Source organism: Macrobrachium rosenbergii, chromosome 58 (assembly GCF_040412425.1).
Source record: "Macrobrachium rosenbergii isolate ZJJX-2024 chromosome 58, ASM4041242v1, whole genome shotgun sequence".
NCBI classification, from domain to species: Eukaryota; Metazoa; Arthropoda; class Malacostraca; order Decapoda; family Palaemonidae; genus Macrobrachium; species Macrobrachium rosenbergii.
Window position 1 is genome coordinate 16,087,889 of NC_089798.1, and position 16,136 is coordinate 16,104,024.

A 16,136-nucleotide genomic window follows, 5' to 3' on the forward strand; every position below is an offset into this window, starting at 1 on the left:
AATAAAATCTATAACCCTCAGAGCTTCATGATTCGTCTATGGCGCTTTTATTTATGCCTGTTTCATAATTTTTATCTTGCTACTTTATATATAAAATGAAACGTAAAATTTTCAAAGAAAGTTCATATAAATTGTGTTCTCGTACAACACTGCTCTTTTTACAAATACAAGCCACATACGTTAAGTGTCCTTATGCGAATTGCTTGTTTTACTGCCCAAATCCCGTATCATTCCATATGGAAGGGCTTCCTACTTACAAAACCTACAGCTACCGTTGCAATCGTATTTCTACCAAACAAAGACTTAGAGGTTATGAAGCAGGCCTGTCATCTCCGGTAAAGAGAATACCTCATCACAAGGTACAAATGCAACACAAACTTTGGTGCTCCTGATTCCCGAGGCATTGGTCACTGTCATTCTGTCTATTACTCATGAAATAGGGGAATCTACTTCGGACTAGTCAGTCAAACTCCTCATAAAATTCTCTCTATCTCTCTCTCTCTGAATACTTACTTCAAAAGGCTAACGTTAAATAAGCAAAATCACAACAAACAAGGACTAAACTACACAAGTTTGAAGTGTCATCAGACTGTGCACTGCGAATGCCTAAGGAAGAGGAGGGTCGTCTTTTACAAAAGTAGAAACAAATTTCGTATCTATAGTGTACTTGAATCTATATACATAAAAAATAGGCATGATTAGATTTAGAGAGAACAACGACCTACAAGAGCCTGCGTCGCAAGCATATTCGTCAAATGTACACATATGAGTCCGGTCCAGAAGCGACGATCACTCGAGCACGGCTCCCACAGCCACATAAGAGTTTTCAGCCCCTGTTGCATAACCCCGCTTTCTGGTGGGAGAGTTCTCATTGGCATTTCCAGCACTTTTCGTTATTCCGGCCACTTCCAAAAACTCTGTAGAAACAGATGCACAGGTTCCTTGATATCAACAGCACCAGAATTCTTTACGTGACAATGGATTTATTTCCAGTAAGTAAAACCTAGAATGAATTTGACTTCCTTCACAAATTACCATATGAGTCACCTCTTCACGATTCTTTCGCGCTACAGCCTCTTCTAAGAACGAATTTTTTTTTTTTCATACACAGGGGCTTCTCATTCTATAAGCCAAAGGAATCGGATATTGTGGAATGAACTGTAAATCCACGACTTTTGCATTATTCCTGTTAATCATCACTGCTGACACATCAGCCATCTGGTCATTATCCCTCATGCTTTCTCCGGTCAGACTCGGTGCGGCCTCGTCCTTCCCGTCCCCAGTGTTCCATGAATTCGTCCAGGCCTTGTGCCTTTGGTGCTTGACCAACTGAGGAGTCTCCCTTTTCTCTGCCAGAAGCCCCTGAGCAGGGTTTAGCTTTCTTACACCTACACACACACACACACACACACACACACACACACACACACACACACACACGCATAGCGGTGGGAGAATGATAGTTTTTGGAGAATATTAGGAGAATGATTTTACGAATCTTTTGGAATTTACATTTACTGTTTGAAATATCAAGTGCGTGCACTTAGTTAAAAATACTTCCTTCAAAAAGTTCGGCGGCCACATTTACTGAAGACACAATACTGAAAAGTACACGCTTGTGTCTCATCAAATATATCCTTATACAGCGCCCGTATTTCGTTTAAAGAATATTTTCCCATGTATTTATCACCACTTTTGTATGCAAATATAACTCAAATTAGAAGGCGTTTGTATCTAAACCTATATTCATAAATTTGTGAATTTTGCAAGCATCACTCACTTACACAGACTTCTGTAAAAATATATCATCCAAGGAAGGTGAAAACCTTCTGTTCCAAAATATCAGTAAAGTAGTTTCTGTCTCCGTTTTGATCAATTTTGCAAAGAAAAAAAAATTTCGGAGCGCGTCTGTATTTTGATGTAAATGATCTTAAATGATCTTTCCAAATAAATAAGAGTTTATAATGCAAAAATTACGCGAAATATCAACAAAACGAAGGGTAACTTCGTTATGAAAAGGCAAAAATTACAAGGCCCCTAAACTCACACACACATATATAAAATATAAAAAAATATATAAATATATATATATATATATATATATATATATATATATATATATATATATATATATATATATATATATATATATATATATATATATATATATATATATATATATATATATATATATATATATATATATATATATATATATATATATATATATATATATATAAATTTACACTCACAAACACACACACACACATGAATATATATATACACACGCACACACGAACTAGCCCATTTCGGATATCTGCCTAAATATTACCGAATTACACATCAAAATATGATGCAAAAATCTTCTTGAAACCTTGACTATTCCTACAGTAAAAAGCGAGACTGACAGTACTGCATATAGGAAAAGGTTGAGACTATCAGTTCCACGATTTCACAGAGCGTTGGTGGTTGATATACTGGTCCTGATTTTTTTAAGATTCCACTTTCTTTCAGTGACGGCGAGCAGTTGGACAGGCTTCTAAATTTGTTTTGGAAGACTAGGCTGCGTTGCATCGAAGGCTCATTTGAATCGACCTTTTATGGCCACAGTCTCTAAAACTCTTCCACCTCCCGAGGGCTCTTGATCATAACTCCGGCTCAACTGACTGTGAGAGGCGGCGGCCTCCCGCCGCCCTCCACCCTCAGCTGCAAAAGCCTCGATCACTGCTAAAAGGTCGCCCCAGTCTTGGGCTCGACTGTTCCCCTTGAAGTGGCCCAGACATCACGAGGATGCTGGACATGTCCAAATAACCAAGAGTGTCACTGCCACGTGTGTCGCTTCGGTCACACGATTTTCCGAAAGGACCTTTTCTCAGGTTTCCATGATGTGGACAGCCGGTGTTTCAAAACATTCTGATAAAACGCCAGTCCTTTTCGTTGTGCTTATCTATTATATCCATTTCATTTCATTTCTGTAAATGGTACATTCTACTAATGCACTTGCACCACCAAAGAACCAGTTCATTCATGACGAAATATATGCGACTCGTTCATGAAAAGATCAAAAGCACGGACATAACACACACACACACACACACACACACACACACACACACACACATATATATATATATATATATATATATATATATATATATATATATATATATATATATATATATATATACATATATATACATATACAGTATATATATGTATATATAGTACATATATTATACAGTATATGTATATATATAATATATATATATATATATATATATATATATATATATATATATATATATACATATATACATACACATATATGTGTATATATATATATATATATATATATATATATATATATATATATATATATATATGTATGTCTATATACACAATATATATATATATATATATATATATATATAAATATATATATTAACAGCAGGGTATTTTCCCTTAAGAGGAAGTGTCTCCAGAGAAAAAAATCAAAGTTTTATTCATACATCTCCTGCTGAAACTTGGATGACGCTTAAAGCAGAAACCTTACAACATTAAGTGCTTCAAATGCCTAAACAAATGTGTCATCAGAAGCGGCGTCGAGTGTCCCACACAAACTGTGCCCTTTGCCTCCATCTGGCACGCATGATCGTTCTTCCTTAAGATGACGACCAACCTTTCCAATATCTTTATCCAATCATCTACCCAGAATTTTCTTTACCCGCTGTCCCTTCAACACCATGCAATCTTCACAAACCTATCTTCCTCCATTCCTTCCACGTGGCCAGACCATCTGAAACACTCTAAATTCACCCACATTAACATTTTTTCCATATCTTACGTGATCTTCACGCCTCTTACCCTTTCAAATCTTAGGTCACACTTAGCAACTGTCAATTTCAAAACAACAGTTCTGCCTCATTTGCTGTTTTCCTCCATCGTCCTACTGTACTCACCAACGATTCCCGCTGTCCCAATAACCCCATTATGGAATTTTTCAAACTTCTCAATTCACACACACACACAGATACGGACACACACACACACATATGTGTATGTATGTGTATATATATACATATATATATGGGCATATATATGTATATATACATAGATACATGTACACATTATATATGTACATGTATACATACATACATAATATATATATATACATGTACATATATATAATATATATATGTATATATATATATATATATAAATATATATATATATATATATATATATATATATATATATATATAATATATATTTATATATAAAACATACTTACAGAGAGAGAGAGAGAGAGAGAGAGAGAGAGAGAGAGAGAGAGAGAGAGAGAGAGAGAGCTCTGAAAGGAGCGGGAGGGCGGGGTGGGGGTCGGGGGGGGCATGCATTGATATTTCCAAACCCGGCTCGAGCAAAAACATCTTTAGGACTCAAATCCTTCTGTGTCCTTGGTCTCTGCTCTGGGACAAACAGTAGAATAAACAACCTGAAATGGCAAAGCAAAGAAGGAAAGGGTTAGGGATCTTTTTCTAAACGAAACAACAGCGTCGTATGAGATCCACTCCCTCATGGCGGACAATTCCTCAATGACATGAGACTGACCAGTGCCACACATGTACAAGGAGATATACGTAGATGATACAGGATCTCAAAAAGATATCTGGAAAAGACAGAACTCGCGAGCAAGCAATGCAAAAGCTCATAACGAAAGAAAAAATGCTGATTTCCATATGCAAGAAGGACAATGTAAAACGTGACCTGGGTAAGAAAACAATTCCATCTCGACCGAGCATGCAAGAGCCACAAGATATAAAGCGATCCATTTCCACCAGAACAAGCCCGCCATTATTTCGGGGAGACAGACGTCAGGAAAATGGGCAACTCCAGAACGTCGTGTGCTGGACCACGAATGACCGTAAAAGGGGCTGCAACCTGGTGCTCCACGGAGAAAACATCATCCGTCTACGCCTTTGGTCCTCTCATTTTAAGTGGCAACAAAACAGAGAAGACATATAGGCTACTCACATGGTAGAGAGAGAGAGAGAGAGAGAGAGAGAGAGAGAGAGAGAGAGAGAGAGAGAGAGAGAGAGAGAGAGATTGCTTTATGTGTCGTAGAGTGAATAACTTCTAACAGGAAGGCAAACTGAAGAACTCTAACTACAAAATTGCAATTTCGTTAAATGCTGTCTTTTATTATTTCATCTTTCAACGACGGTCTCAATTTTACCCTATGTTGAGGAATAGGTATTGGAAGAACATAAGCCTATAAGGAAGAGATGACTTGTAACTTGCTATTCACTGAGTAGAGACTGATACACACGAAAAGGCTTTTTATTTTATGAGGAAATATTCCTATATAATTATAGTTAAGCAACAAAAACTGAACTACTGCCCGTTCCAGAGACATCGTTGGCTCCAGCCGCTCAAAGTCAGTCGGCCCCAAAACACTGACATGGCTCACTGTCTAACCTGCGTTTCCGAAGAGTATCTCCTCCGTTCCCACAAAAGCAGATGAAACAGCCAAGCTAAAGAGGTAACGCATAAAACCCGTAAGTTCTATGATATTCATTCTTACGGCAGTTCAGGAAATAGTAATAATGACGAAGACATATCCCAGAAGATTATGAACAGTGTGTATTGTTTATAAGACGTTAATAAACGCAGTTATGAAATAGTTGACGTAAAAGAGAAGAACCTAAGCTCACTTCACTCTACTTTTGCAGAGAGACTAAGATAAAAGAAATAAGCCACCGCTAACATTAAACCACACGGAAAGGATCAGGATCCCTTTGGCTTTTCTAAACCGTAGCCCCTTCTCCCTCGCCCAAACGGAACGTTGCTGGGTGATGTCATCGCCAAACTTGGGACGGCCATCCGTGGCAACAGCAGGTAGATACTTAAGCTCTATTTGCATAGAAATAATGAACTACTTCCTTTCCCTTTGCAATCATTCATTATATTACATTCGTAAGATCCAAGGTCATCTTTTGCACAAGCGTAAAAAATACTAAGTAACGTATCTGCACTGTACATTTGCAGGTAGGAAGGAGAGATGTGAATGTGTACAGCACACACACACACACAACACACACACACACACACACACACACACACACACAAAGAACAGTTGCGTTCCGACAGCCCAGGGTGTGTGGATCATGTCTGTTTTGAAAAGGTTAGTTGAAGAACTGAATGTGAGCCCATAAAATATTGAGGATGTTTGCTATAGAAAATCAACTGTTAAGTGTGGTACTTGTCGGCACAGAAGTGGGCCTGAAAAAGTGCTTGTTATGTCTCTATGACTAATTTCTTTATGGATGGGGTGATGCAGGAACTCAAAGTCAGAGAGAAAGTTAAATGTAAGAAGTTAAATATAAGTGAAAGTTGTGGCAAATGAAAATGAGACTTTAATCAGTGTGGAATGGCTGATGATTTGCAAATGGTATAGTTCAGACTTGGGACTGTTAAGAGAAACTCCAGAAACTAAGTAAGAATACAAGGGTAAATATATGCCAGAAAGATGGAGCAATTGATGCTCTTATGGATGGTGGAAGAATGGAGGTAGCGGATCAGAGGAGATATGTATTACATAAAAAAGAATAACTAAGGATGAGAGAAGAGGAGACTCAGAGAATAGGCTAGGTGAGGCAAGGAAGGCACCAGGCTATGTGCAAAATATGCTGGAAGAAACTTGGAATCAAAGAGCAAGTGTATGAAGGGATTTTCGAGCTGTTTCTCCTTTACATTAGTAAATGGCAGTGTTGCATACGAATAAACAAAGAAAAACAAAGGTTAAAGCTGTTGTGATGCCATATATGTAGTATATATGGCAAAAGAGGAACTGAAAGATCGGAAATGTTGAGATAAGTAGCAGTGGTAAAAAGGCTAGCGTAAGTGCAAGGACAGATCAGTTGTGATGGCTGGGCCATGTGGAAAAAATTCACGATCAGTTGGTGGGGGAGAGTGCATCTTTCAGGTGTTAAAGGAGAGGAAGACTGAAAGATACTGACTTGGCTCAATGGTAGATGAGATTACATGGTTAACTTATTGGATATTCACCTTAGTGGATTATTAATAATTCACCAGAATTGACTTAACAACAACCGTACTATAATCCGAACTACATCTATCTACTGTACATACAGTAGAATCCCTTTAAGCAACTAATGATCATAGAATTCGTTCTGTGTTCTAAATGGCTTCCTAACACGTGCTCTCTCCCTTTATCTCAACATGCTTATTTTTGCTTTTTTTTTTGTAATAGATGCTACAGTCAACTGCGATCGCACTCCTTATTATGAAGTTCATAATTATAAACTTGAGTACTTATTTTTGATAGGAAAAGTAAACAGACTTGTCATTGTTAGTTCCTAGGTTGTTTCCAATTAGAGGAACTTGATGACGTTTCTGTTGACGCCTTGTTTCCATTATGGAGGATGAGGATGGACGGCACAAACGGAAGAACTTACGGGGAAAAGCCACAAGCACAACAGCCACAGAGGAACGCTACTAATCGGTCTTTCTGGCCGACCTGTCGGGCGGTCGCGAAGCAATTCGCGCGAGCGAAATTAGTGGTAGGATGGTTGTGGAATTTTTGCGCTGAATCAAGGAATTTTCCTTAGTTGGGCAAACTTCGTGGAATTCTCCTCAAGGAAATTAACAGACTTAAGGTATTAATACTAACGGCCAGCCGTTATGTTATTTGGCACTAGAGCCTCTTGAGAGGATCTGATGTGTTCTCATCAGTTGACAAGTTTAAGCGTACTGCTTTCTCTTATTGACCTCAGGTAGGCTAATTGTCACTGAAATCAGTCACCACACCCACGTTTGTAAATAATCATCATCCATTGACGCTGAATGCAGGAGGTCATTATCTATGATTAATACATTACGGAGCAAGATACAGCATCAAGATGAGCGTCACTGGGGTTTAATTCGCAAGTGCTGTGGCTTGCTACCTGTCTGTCGCTCAACAATCGACCTACTTTTGAATGTGTACCAGCGTTAAGGAACGGGCAGGGGTTAGCTTATCTCCCTCTGCCAGACACTACCCGAGAACCTGGGGGTTTGCCCTTTTGCACCACCAACTCGAAAGGGGGAACATGGCGTATGGGAAAAAAGGATAAGAAATAATTCTTAGTATTTTGAATTTCAAGAGCGGATATTCTTTACGCAGACTGATCACTAAAACAAAGCCATCGATGTATTAATAATAACAATATGAAAAAAGTGCTTTCACAATGAGAACGGAAAACCTTCCAATCACGTAAAATGTTACAAGTTATGTAACCATTCCTTATGATTCCTAATCTACTGAGTCAAGAAACATTTTAAGAAACTGTTACAATGGGGTCCAACGTGGTTACTAAGGAAGCGTTGCTAAGGGACGGCCACCACTAAGTAGAACCCAACTTGACCTTGTAACCTTCAAACTTTATTCAAAACATTACCTAAACACTGTCTGATACGAACGCTGCTTCCTCCCGAGACATAGAGGCATTTTTTAAAGAATATACTTACGTACCGGTTTTGCCTTGAACTGTTCAGGTCAAATATTTCTTACTCAGAGACCTCTTATTCTGCCATGAACCACGCAAACAACGTCAACTGCCACCTTATGGGTATACTACTATACTATATCTTACGCACAGGAAAAGTAATCCTTTAATAGCCTAGGTATTGGAAAATAACTGCAAGGGCAGCACTGAAATAAGGTGTGGTAACATGCATTCAGTCTATTCTTGTTCATCAAAATCAATCATGATGGAGATGAAATATCATTGGTGATAAACACCACACAATCTAAAGCTGGAATATTCGTAATTATTTTTAATGCAGTGTACCCAGGTGAAAATGACGGCATTATTTTAGAAAAAACCTCAATGGCATCAATTAATCAATCTCTCTCAGGCTCATATTCCATATTCCACGTTTACTCTGATACTCTGATCAACAGTGTTGATCACCGCAGGTCTCAGGATGACACTAGTGGCATCTCGTTAGCCACATAACAAAACAAAACAAGTGGCACGTCGATCTCCAAGCCCTTCTGGACGAGACGCCCACAGGGCTTCCCAGTCTCCCTCGGTCTACACTTCTTCGTCAGCCCCACATACTGAGGTACCACCAGTATGTGAAGGCTCATGTCAAGAAAGATTATATTCTTGCAAGACTGGGCAGATGGTTGATTTCCTCTGGAGTCTTCATCAACTGTATATCAAGGGAATTGGGCCATCTGTGACTGGTGTCACAGATCGAGGATCTGTCGATTCAAAACCACTTTACATCAGACTACAGGCTTCCTTGTCCACCCTCATTGAGCCAAGCTCCTCTCAGTTCTTTTAGGTTAAGTCTATCACTCTAGCTTTAGCCAGGTATTCCAATTAATGACATGGCCCTCTCTTCCTAGGAAGGTTGTCCTTACTCATGAGGAGCTTTGAACAGTCTTGCCTATCCCACAAACTCAGACCTTCAGAATGGGCTATGACCCTCGTTCTCTGAAGTGTAACTTGGGCACTGTTACGGGTTCTTATTGATAAGCTGAGGGCAGTTAACATTAGTTTATTAAACAGGTTACCAATTAGATATACAGTTATCACGAGCCAAATATTTTGGAGAGCGGGGGAGATGCGAATGCCGTTCTGGTCACGTGACTTGCTAAAAGATAAACAACAGATATGACTCACAAACTTAAGACAGCGTACAAAATAATATTCATACAATGATTACTTACAAAATCTAGATCACAACATTCACATATTGTTACAGGCACCATGTGAGCCTCTGAGGGTCTTGAAATAGGGATCTCATACTAGCCTTAGTTCTGCTTAAGCCTTTTGGTGAGTTACATGGCCTGTCATATCTATTCCGGCATTTAGAAGGCAGGGGTTCCTGCTGCTCTCACTCATTCCTGACTTTGTGGTGAAGGTTCATAACCCACCAGTTCCTGATGAGACTAAAGCTTCTATGTTCCCTCCCTCCAAGACCTCACTACTCGTGGCAATCCATATAAAAATAGGCTTACCAGATCTCCAGAATATAATCGAAGTTGAAGACAGAATCAACAGATTTTTAAGAATTCTAAAATAAAATAAATGGAGTCCCTTTACGACCGATATTGTCATTACGAAATACTGTTAACTAGAAAATAGCTAAATTTTTGGTACCACTTCTAGAACCTCTAAAAAAATAAAAGTTTTCTTTACCTAACTCTGCTCAGGCCAAAGAAGAGATCATCATTCAGGATTCAGATTTATTTATGGTTTTCCTCGACATTGAATCTCTCTTTACTAATGTTCCATTACAGAAACTATTGAAATTATTTTAAATCATTTGTTCCTGACCCTGACTCCAGTCTTAATATTTTTAACTGAAAGTTATTTGAACAATTTTTAGAACTGGCCATGCTGGACACCGCCTTTATTTTTAATGGTACCCTGTATATGCAGGTGGAGGGGGTTGCAATAGGGTCGCCTTTGGGACCCGCTGTGGCGAATATTTTCGTGGCCTCCCTGGAAGAGGCCATCATGGATGACTGTCCCCTGAGCTGCCTTCCCTTATTTTACCGGAGGTATGTAGATGACGCGTCTGCTCTGTTTCGACAAAAACACGACGCAGAAATGTTTTAAGATTTTGTTAACAGCCAGCATCCTTATATTAATCTTACTCTGGAGAGGGAGACGAATAATAAGCTCCCTTTCCTCGATGTCCTTGTCTCCAGATACAACTATGGCTTTCCTTACAGGCGTACTCCGAAAAAGTACTTTCACAGGGTTAGGTATGAATTTCTATAGTCCCCCACCCTTTTTTTTTACTTCAAAATCATGCTATTTCAACTTTACTACACAGAGCTTTTACTTATTCCTTAACTTGGACCATGTTTCATGATGAAGTTACATGTTTCATAATGAAGTTACATTCTTGACAACTTATTTCAGGAACAACTGTTGTCCTACGAGACTGGTCTCCAGAAGGCTTTATAAAATGTTGAATGCCAAAATGAATCCAACACCTTCCATCACAACTGCACCGAAAATGAACACGTATGCTGATTTTCCCTACCTGAATGACAACACCTTTAAAAAAAGTTTGGCCATGTTCCAAAGAACGTTCTCAGCTGTAGACTTGAAACTTATACCCAAGAATCCACGCACTACTGGATCGCTATTTAAAATCAAGGATCGTCTTGGCCATCTCTTGTCTCCGAACATTGTTTACAAAAATGTGTGCCCAAGATGTGATCGTGGGATTTACGTCGGATGCACCAGCAGACTGCTACGGATTCGCATAGATTCTCGTAATGGTGCAAGTTACAGAACTGGATGTAAACTGACTAATCCAGAGAATTCAAATATAAGAAACCATGTAAAAATGTTCTTTTATTTTTCTATAATAGGACAAGGCCAAAACGAAAATGACCTCAATATACTTGAATCTATTATTATAAAGAAGACGTCCCAACCCTAAACACTGAAACAACCTCTGGGCACTTGTTTATCGCTTAACCTTTTGTTTATGTTTTTCTTCTCTCGTCCTTTCTTGCTTTTGCTAGGCTCATGACAAAACTTATATTTTTAGTCTTATTACTTTAGCCGTTTAAGTATGTGTTGTGCCAATTCCCCATGTTTTCATTTGTCTTATAATTTATGCATATATTCGTGTTTTAATGTGACTTTTTGTAAGAAGGTTTTTTAATTATTGCAGCCTTCAAAATGCGACGACAGCAACTGCCGTGAAACGCTGGCGTAACAAACTAGTAACAATGGTGCCCTTTCCCTTCGCCTCCGAGATTATACACACACACACACACACAAATATATATATATATATATATATATATATATATATATATATATATATATATATATATATATATATATATATATATATATATATATATAAGAATACTTTTAAAACTGCCATTCACACCTTCATATCCCAGCCAGCTCATATCAGGTCAAATCAACATTCAGATGATATCTGATAATGAACACCGCACCCTCTACGATAGCACGATTGCAATGTTCAGAAGATACGCTGATTTATCACTTCATTCTTCCCTATTCAGAAGAATCTAGAAACGAGTTGTTTCCATATTCACTATGACCAACAATGAAAAGAACGGGGTTTTTCCGAGTATCAGTGCGGCCTCCAGCCCCATTGGCTGTCTGGAGAGGAATGCAAAGTAGGCGAAAACTACTTATCTGTCGGTGGCCGTCTTCCACTCCTCCAGAACTTGAAATACCTGATATGAAAGAAGGACTGACGATTCGCATGGTATCTTGTGTCGCCGGAAGTTTCCAGGGCAAAAATTGGAGACACTTCGCTGCCGGCAGAGGAAGTTCAACTTCGTTGTCTCAAACAGAGACAAGAGTTTCAGAAGTCGTTCGTCACTGAAACACGGAGCAGCAATGAATCTTCCCACTACAAACTTAACATATTACCAAGTCTCAATCATTTAATGCAACTGATAAGACACACCAGCATTATAATCAATCAGCGGATTATATAATAAACGCCACCAAAGGTCTCAAATTATATTTACATTCGAAGTGACAGGATTTCATATTTATGAAGGTCGATAACAGGAATTTACTTATGCCTATGATTGAAAAATACCATGTAAAAATTTATGTTAGAGCTTGGTCTCAGAAAAAAGAATCCATACATAGCTGCGATTGTCAGCGGAAACTAACAGTGTACCTAAATCTCGATTAACCTATAACTTAAATAACACTTAGTCATTTTCTTAATGCCAGCTGAACCTTCTCAGATTGACAATAAATGTTAAGTTCCCCTGATTCATTGTTGGCGTGTTGGTCCCGGACCAGATGGAGGGATGACCAACTTATGACCCAAATCCCACGCCATGCCATAAACATGTAAAAGGAACAAGCAAGGATTCACCTCTACAGAGCCAAATGCACCACTGACTCAAAGCTATAAGCAAGAATTAAGTGTGCGCGTAAAAGTCTGCGCACTTGCATGAATCTGACGAATACATCCGTGACTTGCAAAACAGCGAGCGCAAACACCGCAGCGAATATCAGAAACTGAAATAATCCTAAATCGCAACCAACACCAAATTTAATGAAATCGACCTTGGTCTAAAGGCTCCTGCTCTTCCAACACCACTTCATATCATTGAGATAAATTGTAACGAAAAATAAGTAAAAAATGCGCCGAAGCTTCTTCGGCGCAATCGGGTTTTCTGTACAGTGTATAATGCTGTATGAAACTCTAAGCCACGGGCTATGAAAATCTCAACCGCGGCCCGGTGGTGGCCTGTGTTGTTGGCACCTATAGTGGTGCCAGACACACGATCATGGCTAACTTTACCTTAAATAAAAAAAAAAAAAACTACTTAGGCTAGAGCGCTGCAATTAGGTATGTTTGATGGTTTTGGGGTGGATGATCAACATACCAAATTGCTGCCCTCTATCCTTAGTAGTTTTTAAAATCTGAAGGCGGAGAGAAGAAGCGCGGACGGACACACAAAGCCATCTCAACAGTTTTCTTTTACAGGAAACAAAAATGCAAGAAACTCCTTTCAGCTGTCCCAAGACGATCTGAACCAGTAAGGTAACAACTGTTCCTCACGGCTTGGCCTCAGGGCCAGTCACCAGCAACTTTATCTCGAGTGTCTGAATCTAAGTTAAAAACAAAAAAAAAAAGCCATAAAATGTTATCGACACATAAAACTTAGTCTTTTTTTTTCTGATTCAGTGTCCTGAAAATACAGCAATCATTGGCAAAACTTACAATTCTCAATGTAGAGAAAATACTGATCTCACACTTCATTAATAGCGAGTCCTTACGAACTGTGTTGAATCCATTTTGTTGTGCATCCTGTGTAAAAATCGGCGCAAATGTTTAATATAGTTCTCGACATCCAAATCTACATTTTCATGTCTTCCCGAGAAATGGAACAAGATATACATAATAATAATCTAGATGAAGATATCGTACGTAAAATATCCGCAAAACATCACAGCATACCAAGCTCATTTTTCATAATAAAATAATCAGAAGTAAAAAAAACAGACGATAATAAATAAACAGGATACTCGCAGGTGACAACTAATTACTCTCGTTTAAGCCTTAGTCCTCTCTACCAGATGACTGGCACAACCAGTCTGAGGAGGAGAGTTTTTCAGTTTGAGCAGCTTTCTGCTGCAACACCTAGATAACAATCCTTCAATAAGTTTTTGAGACAACTCATGTGCAAAGAGAGAGAGAGAGAGAGAGAGAGAGAGAGAGAGAGAGAGAGAGAGAGAGAGAGAGACGGGATAAAATATAATGTCGTTCCAATGCACTGGAGGTAGCCATATATCTAGATCACCAGGAGTTCAAAAAATAGAGCGACTTTTACCTGTGGCTCAAGTTCCGTCTAAGGTTCAGTCTCCCTTTAAAGACGGTCCGGGGGCTGCCTTCGTCATTTCCTTCGGGGAAATGAAAATCGCTGAACACAAGGAAAAGACTCGTCGCTTTCACAACAGTCATTATTTCACTGTACAAAGTGGATGATGCGAGATAATGATGAAAACAGTTCATAAGCTTCATTTGTTATGACTGCTTCACATTCATAACAAACTTCGCTGGATAATGAATTTAACAAGTTAAAATTTCATTATACTAATAAAAGAAAAGCTGAGCGTGTGCACATACACCTAATGTATGCTCATACACTGTACGTATGTAAGCATGTATGTATAAATATGTATATATGAATGCATGATATATATACACACATGTGTGCGTAAAAATGTGTAATATATATATATATATATATATATAGGTGTATATATAGAGGTTAATGGGGCCACCAAATGAGCATATCTAGCCTAGGCCCGGACCGAACGAGAGGAACAGAAGACAGAAGAGAGGAAAAGACAGGGACTTGATCCGACGGAGGAGATACACTTGCCTTGCTTGTTGAAGGGTGGAAAATTAGACATGAATTTCTGAAAATGGAAGCTGGACAGAGCTGCCAAACGTTTCTTGTCAGTCAGGACGGGAAGAGCAAGTGTGCCGTTTTTTTAAACTAAGTAAATTTGGAAAGAGGTGACCTGCCCTGACAAAAGAAACTCTCTCCTTGAAATGGTCGGAACAATGGCCACAGAGCTTACAGAAGGGGGACTGAAGCAGCCATCTTGCGGTGGAGAGAAAGAAGTTCGAAAGCAAGGTGGGCGCTTTGACGAATGTCATTGGTTTGATGAATTCCCTTCGATTCAATGCTATGGATGAAGACGAAGAGTAAACTACCTCAAACCTGACAACAATATAACGAACAGGGACAAACAAAACTAACATCAAACTTGAATCATCTCGATGGACATAGCACCGATGTAATCCGTATTTTGCTAAGCTTTACCTCTCCAAGATAAGTTTGAATTAACGCGATCACCTCAAATGTTCAATGACAAAAAAGAATGGGAGAGAGACAAAAAGATCATTAAGTAGTGACTGTACTTAAGGCCGATGACAATCGGACGAGCTCACAAGATCAGAGTTGACAGCTAAAGAAAGAGAGGTCCAGCACTGGGACGACGAATAAAGAGTTGGAATGTGAGGTGCAGGAAGACGAACCATGCACATACGGTACTTCTGAAAGCAATCTAGAAGCACAGACTACGATAAAAGCATCCGTCTACCAATCAAATCACAAATGAGACTACGAGTGCCGAGAAGTAGAGCAAATGTTAATAGCTGCGGAGAGAGCAACAGGTAGAATCTGCCAGGAGTCAGTCATCGGCGCTGAACCGTTCTGGCGAGGGCGGGAGGAGAACATCGCTTGACAAGACACTATGTTCCACAAGTCAAGAAAAGATTTTATGTTTACCTGAATCCCTTACTTTCAAGTAACTTTAACTACTACCCTAAAAGAATTCTCATTGTATTTTAATCACTAACTTGCATTTTTCTCCATTTCTTTATTAATCTAAGCTGTATTTTCCTTTCTCATAACTGATCTCTTCTTTCTTCATTAACTATTACCTCTGTTACTTATTACAAATGAACACCGTATTCTTTGGAATATGGCTTCTTCCGTACGAATTGGGCCCATGTTCTGAATAATAATCAAAATCATTTGCCGTTAACCATGGGGACAAAAAAAAAAAAAGGAA

At 38.8% G+C, this 16,136-nt stretch overlaps 1 protein-coding gene across 37 annotated transcripts in view; it reads right to left on the reverse strand.

Moving 5' to 3' along the window:
• The window catches only part of LOC136837145 (1-phosphatidylinositol 4,5-bisphosphate phosphodiesterase delta-4-like), a 377,469-nt gene that overhangs the window by 260,959 nt on the left and 100,374 nt on the right, over nt 1–16,136 (reverse strand). For 2 of the 37 annotated variants that reach the window (XM_067101796.1, XM_067101783.1), the window contains exon 1: nt 12,254–12,396. The exons of 33 other annotated variants lie outside the window; for them this stretch is intronic. In XM_067101796.1, coding sequence (XP_066957897.1) covers nt 12,254–12,284 — 31 coding nt within the window. In that variant the 5' untranslated portion in view covers nt 12,285–12,396. Of the gene's footprint in view, nt 1–12,253; nt 12,402–16,136 lie in introns of those variants that run through there. 2 more of the 37 variants (XM_067101795.1, XM_067101779.1) reach the window with 2 other exon arrangements.